Source organism: Helianthus annuus, chromosome 8, assembly GCF_002127325.2.
Source record: "Helianthus annuus cultivar XRQ/B chromosome 8, HanXRQr2.0-SUNRISE, whole genome shotgun sequence".
Lineage (NCBI taxonomy): Eukaryota > Viridiplantae > Streptophyta > Magnoliopsida > Asterales > Asteraceae > Helianthus > Helianthus annuus.
The window spans coordinates 90,599,516-90,607,082 of NC_035440.2; the positions used below are offsets into that span (position 1 = coordinate 90,599,516).

General features: G+C 35.3%; 1 protein-coding gene across 1 annotated transcript; it reads right to left on the reverse strand.

Annotated features, from left to right (window-relative positions):
• Positions 1-4,246, reverse strand: LOC110873411 (KH domain-containing protein At3g08620). The gene is made up of 7 exons (XM_022122329.2): positions 4,020-4,246; positions 3,792-3,880; positions 3,186-3,355; positions 2,544-2,663; positions 2,308-2,424; positions 1,773-1,916; positions 1-438 (listed from the first exon to the last, which is right to left on the reverse strand). Exons 1-7 carry the CDS (start codon positions 4,106-4,108, stop codon positions 292-294), a joined length of 876 nt encoding a protein of 291 aa, XP_021978021.1. The 5' UTR covers positions 4,109-4,246; the 3' UTR covers positions 1-291.
• Between the last annotated feature and the right edge of the window lie 3,321 nt (positions 4,247-7,567).

The window sequence follows — 7,567 nt, forward strand, 5'->3', positions numbered from 1 at the left end:
TATAGTAACACAAAAACTCACTTAATGTCAGTAATAAATTAATCCAATAACTGTTTCTACTTCCTAAATGAAATAGACCAATACAGTTCAAAATCTGCTACATAAACAAAACAAAAAAAAAAAAAAAAAAACAAAACAAAATTATAATAAGATCTTTCTCTTTCCTTGTTTCGTCTCACCAAAACGACACTGGTCTCAACAAGATTGTATAAATCCACCCATTCGGGCCCACGAACAATGGGCATCCATTGACGGGTTGCGCATTATGAATAGAAGAGCGTACATGGCCAGTCACCAAGCAGTCTTGGCCCGTTTCATGCCACTCGACCCGAAAGGTGACACGCTGCCTCTGGGCTGTGGGCTGTCTTCTTTCAAGTTGGAGTTCAGCATAGCAAGCTCTCGCAATTGTTGCCTTTTGTACAAATCCTGAGACTCGTCCTGAAATGAGAAAAAAAATAATCAGGCAGGAGCTTCGAGAGGTGGCGAAACGAGTAGGTCAAGCAAGTTGTATAGCGGGTCAAAACAGTATCTTTTGTCTAACTTCATACTATTTCAGTAATAATCTAAATTTTTTTAATAAATAACAAAAAATACAGTTACGCCACTTTCAACCCGTTTTTTAGATAATTTTTCTATTTTCCCCTCAAGAGATAAAACATGACCTAATTTGACCCATTTATAAGAATACTAAGGGGCTGTTTGGCAGCCTCTAAACCAGTAAGTGTTGAACCAGTATGAGGTATGACCGGGTAAGTGGCTCTGAACCAGTAAGTGCTAAGCTAGTAAGTAAGTAGGGCTGTAAACGAACCGAACAAACACGAACAAGACCTTGTTTGTTAAGAAATATATTTGTTCGCGAACCGTTCACGAACACTTATCGAACGAGATTTTATGTTCGTGTTCGTTTGTTTAGGTAATGAAGTTGTTCGTGTTCGTTTGTGTTTGTTTGTTAATTTTAGGAAACAAACAAAAAGAACATTGACGAACACAAATGAGCACAAAATAATGTTCATGAACACAAATGGAAACAAATGAACACAAACAATCGCCCATGAACAGAATATATAATACACTTACACTTATTAAATATTTAATTTGTCAGAATTTTGAAGTATTTAAATAGATATAAAAACTAAAAACACTAATGAACTATTAAACACAAACAAACACGTTACCGAACGTTCACGAACATAAACGAACGAACACGACTTCTGTTCATGTTTGTTCATTTAACTAAACGAACGAAATTTCTTGTTCGTGTTTGTTTGTTTATTAAACGAACGAACACAAACGGACTTCCCGCCGAACGGTTCACGAACTGTTCGCCGAACGTTTGGTTCGTTTGCAGCGCTACTAGTAAGTGCTATCTGGCTAAAGCTTTGAATAACTGTGCAAAATGACTATTTTACCCCTCTGAACCATTTTGTGTTGAATTAAATGTATCTGGTGGTTGGCAGGTGGTGATGGTGGTTGTTGGCAGTGTTGTTGGCGGTAACGGGTGGTGATAGTGGTTGTTGGCAGTGTTGCTGGTGAGTGGCGGTGGTCAATTGAACAACCATTAAGATGTGTTATTTTTGTAAACCGAACACCCTTACCTCTTAGTGATTCAGAGGTAGCCTCTTAATGGAAATATGGAATCATTAAGAGGCTAACAAACAGCCCCTAAATGGGTTGAATTGCCAAATTTAGTAACAACTTGTATGCTAGATGTTGTACAGATGTGACTGCATGAGGTACAAGTATAATCATGCAGGAGAAGAATGTTAACATACCACTGGTATGAGCAGCTCTTCGATGATTTCTTGCGCTTGTCTCAAACGAACGTCAACAATGGTTGCAGGCAACTCCGCCTCTATCAAAATGTGAAGTGGCTCATTAAGGTGCTCATAGCCCGGTCTACCCCTCAAACTCTCCTCCTATTTTGAAAACACAATTAACAACTTTAGAAATTACAAAGAATTGATATAAAAAAAAACAGATATTTCCATGTTAAGAGTATTCTTGTTTTAACAAAAAATAAAGATACGATATTTAACACACAACTCTTGAAAGATTGGATATTTCCATACGTGTGACAATTATATACTTAAAAAAAAAAGTTACCATTTTAACATGTTACCCAACCGGCCCGTTTTGCCACCACTAGCTAAAAGGATGTGATTTGTACACATGGTTATAAAAATACATAATATCTAGACGAGCTTCACATATCGAGCTTGACTAGACACATGAGCCTAAACGAGTCTATTATTTAGTCAAAGTATTAATACAGATTTACATAATAAGTATTATTCTATGTAAGTTTACCTTTTCAGGGTCTTTAATGGAGCCCTGGCCTCTAATGAAGACACGACAGCCTGTTGAGGCTTCCACACGCTTCAACGAATTGCCTCTAGGACCTAGAAGCCTCCCAACAAAGTTGAACTGATAATATTAAAAAAAAAAAAAAAAAAAAACTCAATAAGTTCTTCATTTGATACAAGGTTATGGAAATAGAACAAAAATAATTTCCAATTAATTTTATTTAAAGACGTATAGCGTACATTAGGAAAGTTGTTTACGGGTATATCCAAACGCAAGATCCTCTTTGTAATGAATGAGCTCGGGCTAGCTGGTGCTGCATTCCATTGATCCATTGGCAATCCTTGTGGCATACCTAATCTCTATGAACAAAAAGCATGTGTTTGGTAGGGTTAGTTGTGTAAAACACCAACCTACTTTCACTTTTTTCCAGTTTGTTACCGATCAAAACGGTGAAGTTTAATAAAAAGTAAATAAAAGAGAAACGGGTCAAACTGTTTAAAAGCTTCCAAGAAGATCGATCGTTATTTATATCTTAGCTTTTGTAATTTTATACGTAATATATCACTTCTTTTTTAAACTAAAGAAATGAACTAAAACAGTGTTAGCGAGTCAACCCGACCCATTCAACATGCCTATTTCACGACCTATAGTTGTGTTTTCTCAACTGTTTAACCTATGCAACATGTTCCTTTTATAGCTAATGTTTTCAATTATTTACCCCTTTGACATATTACGAATAAAACCGAGCACAAATCAAAATCAACCCATTCATATGTAAAGCGGTTGAGATTACCACCTCTAGTCATACTTATATCCAAATAATACAATACTTAAAAAGAGAAAATATAGTATATATTTAATTATTTAACGAAAAAATTTACCTCGTGTTGAAGAGGACTCCAGCCCGCATTTCCATTCCAACGGATTAAACCATTTGCATCGATATCAGAAATAACGTCTAAAGGATGCAAAGGACTCGGGCTACCACGTTGCATTCTATCAAAGTCATTAAAACCTTGATTCGGTATCCCTGTTGAAGCCCTGAATATCTCTGTGAAGGAAATAGATTAATATTAATAACATTACTAATTTGCAAGATAATTTTACTACATTTCGAGGAAACAATCGAGCGATTTCTAGTATGTTTATAAGTGCACATTGTAACTTCCAACCCATCTACACTACATTATTCAAATTTATTTTCAAGAAAATGTGTTTTCCAAGATCCGAAACCGTACAAGCAACAAACAAACAATCCATTACAAGCAACAAATCAACAGATTAACAAAGAACACATCAATACAAATTTGAGAAATCAATTAAAAGATCTTGAAATCAGCATCTAAATTAAAAATGTATTATTATACAAGTTTCAAGATTCATAACAAAAGATCAAATTCACAAATGCCAAGAACAGATTGATTGATTGATTGTATCTTTATTCATAAGCATGTCTAGATCCAAACAGTGCATAAAAAAGATTGAACCTTGATTCAACAACTTAGTGCAAAATGGAAGAATTCTCATGAAAGGTGCAAGCTTCAGTTTTTCTTCAAGTAGCTCTGCCAGATAAGAACTGCAAGCATACAACAACACCAAAAACACATGTAAAATTAATCACAAAACAATAAAAATCAAAACTTTTGAAGTGGGTCATCATCAAGATTCAAAAACAAACAGAGATTTGTGTTTCTTGAAATGAAAAAAGATCACACCTTTCTACATCTGGGTTGGCCCATATGTGTGGAGAAGATGGGGCTCTAGCTGGTGAATAAGTCAAGTTTTGACCATATAAACTTGACATGATTGGTACCCTTTTGTTGCCTCAGATGGTAAGGCCGCCGTGCACGGCGGCAGAGAGGGTGGGGGTGAGATAACAAGCCAACAAGGCTTGTGTGGAGTGAACAGTGAAGAGACAAGAGGTAGGGAAAGAGAAAGAAAAGGAGTTGGAAAAATTGGGTGGCTTTTCTTATAAAGGGGCGTTTCACGTTTCATGTTCAAACTTTGGGTTTCAACGGTTTTAGTCCTTAAAGTTATATAAATAATAATGTGACGGGTCTAATGTTTAAAGATCGTATCTACTTGTAAATGCGTTTATACATATGGGTTCTGGGTAGAGTTTTGGAGTAAACACTAGTGTATTTGTGAATTGAGTGAACAAATCCCGACCATTGATTTACATTTGTGTTTACACATGTGTGTTGATAAACAAGAGCTAGGGTGTTCAGAATCAAGAGTGTTGTTCACAAATAAACCTAACCCTATGGATTCTTAGTTAATTATATTTATTCCTTCATGGTGCATCACAAGTTAATTAAATGTCTATATCGAAAATGTTTGCAATTCTTGTGTCCCCTTGATTTGATTGGGAGTTTGGGCTAACTCTTTTTATGAGTCCATGGTAGAAGAAAACCAGCTATCCATGATTATAAGCTAGATAGAGTGATTGGCCCTTGTGAAACAGAGGACATCGCGTGAACTTGAAAATGCAGCTTCATGGCAGTAAACTTGGATACCTAACCCCCAAATTAAGATGGATTGAACCATAAGGACATTGTGAACCTCTGAGGACAAGCTTGGACAGCATGGTATGGTATCGCAAAGTTGATGATGATCAAGCTATCTTCGTAAAGGGGAGCTGAGGGCTTATGTGTAATATCGTAGGCAAATTGTACACTAGTTAGGCTTGAGATAGTTGATGAAACCTTATTGGAGATGACAAGTCTATAAAAGATGTGTTAGTGACACCTAATGCAAATATCAAATTGATTGTGTACAAGAGAGATTGTTGATTTATAAGGAATGTATGATCTGAATCCCTAAACTCTTTTATGCGCTTTTGACACTAGACAACTAGGGAGCTCCATAATTAAACATTCTTAAGTAGGAGTAATTTCAAAATGGGTGCACCAAAAAACAAAATTTTGAGCTTCTTGTGGGTAAAAAGATAATATTGATTGGTATGAGGGGACATTGTTACATTACGTATAGATAATTAAGTCTAGTTTGACACTTATAAATACTCCCCTCCCTGCATAATTCTAAACCGTAAATAAATATACACCATTTATTATGATTGCGTAATTGTAAACCATAAATAAATATACGCCATTAATTGTTATAATGCCTTGTCACAACATTGTTGTTGATGATCATGTTGCCTTTATGAAGTGATACCACATCATGTCAAGCCACGCAACATACTTGTGATGTTTACTTATGTTTTATGTTTGATATCGTCTTTGTTTCTTTGTGTTTGTACGAGCTCGACCCCCATTAGCTAAAAAGTATTGTCATTAATACAAGTTGATATTGTAGCGTCTAATTAAGTTCATATAATCATTGTGATATCCTATATGTGTTATAGCACTTCTATTTAGTTTCGTTGCTTTTAGAAACAACATATTTTGAATCAACATTTTAACTTGGTTTTGTGTTTAAAAATATCAAATACTTTTACAAATACATAGTTATGAGAGATAACGGACTAACAAAAGAACTGAAAAACAATGATGATAAAAGATAAAATCATGTGACCTAAATATATTTAGCCTTTTACTTACTTACGTGGTCTAAATATACAACAAAGGCAATAAATGAAGGACTAAAATCTTAAATGAAGAATCTACAATGTAGTAAATTCTAGTTGGTTGGGTTAGTATAATATGAAAGTTCAAGTACTGTGATGTAAGATGGGTAAAGTTTGAGGGACCAATCTTGTTAAAAATGTGAAAAAAGAACTTTAATTTATGCGTAGGAAAAATGTGTTGGTTTGAGTGTGGAAAGTTATTATTTTTTTAATGTTTTATTACAGTTGCTGACAGTGGTGCGTACGTGTGTGAATCCAACTCCACTTTGTTTTTCTTACTCTACATTTTTTAACCTTTTTAGTTTTTAGACTTGATTACAAATGGTCCTGTGTTTTATAATTAGTTTCACTTTTAGATACTAACTTTTTTTTAACAGATTTAGGTTTTATCAGTGGCAGAACTAGAAGAAATATCCAAGGGTATCCTAATTTTTTTACTGTGCATTTATAGAACTAGATCAGACTTGCATCAATATTATCATTATCAACATTCGGAGTTGTTTAATTCGGAATTGTTTCATCATCACCAAAATTTTAAATAACCTAACAAAATTCAAAATATTGAAGCACAAACTAATCAAGAAATCAAACTATCAAAGCACAAGAAGAAAAGAATACTCACAAACGATCTGTGAATTTTGATCAGTCGATGTTGTTTCGAATTTAGATCAGTTATGCGACTGCACTCCTGCTTCTGCTTGTTCGAAAATCAAAACTATGATTAGTTCTGCTTGTTCGATTTTTTTATCAATCTCACACAGGTCATCACACTTTGTCGAATTTTGATCAGTTTATGCACTTTGTCGCTGCTGATGTTATGGAGTTCAGATTCTTGTGCCTTGTATGACGTTTGGTTTCCACAAATCTGTTGTCGCGCCCCTGCCCCATATTCAAAGGGTTATTATTTGTTTTGGGCTAAAGTATTAGTTGGGTTGGGACTTGTGCTTGCACATCAATTGGGCTTACATTCAAAGGTTTATTATTTCTTTTGGTCTAAAGTATATTTTTTTTTGTAAGATGTATCCTCGTAGTTGTTTAGAGGTATCTTTTGTATAAAACCGACAAAAAAAATTACACTACCAATACGAAGTTGAGCCGTAGCCTGTGCTACAGCCAATGTTGTAGAAGGCGCTAGGCGCTAGTCGGGCGGTGAGGTACAGCCTAGAGATTAATCGGGATTAACCGGGATTAATTGGGATTAATCGGAATGGGATTTTTGTATGTATTTTTTCAAAATTATATATATATACCCAATAATATAAAAATAATACTTCAAAATTCACATAAATACTTCAAGTTTCAGATAGTATGGTTTGATTTTGACCGATTTTGACCAATTTTGACCGCCTAGGACCGTCTAGGACCGCCTAGGACCGATTTTGACCGACTAATATTGTTCGATTAATCCGATTTTTGAACGCCTAGGACCGATTTTGACCGCCTAGGACCGATTTTGACCGATTTTTGACCATGACCGATTAATTGACCGCCTAGCTCAAAATTAGGCAGTAAGTGACCGCCTAGCGCCTAGGCGCCGATTAATCGGCCGCCTAGGCCGATTTCTGCAACAGTGGCTACAGCTGGTTGTTAGCTAGTTCCGTCCTTGGGTTTTATGGTTTCAATTTTATAACACCTTTGGGTACTAAGGGCATGTTTGGCTAATCTTTTTGAAAT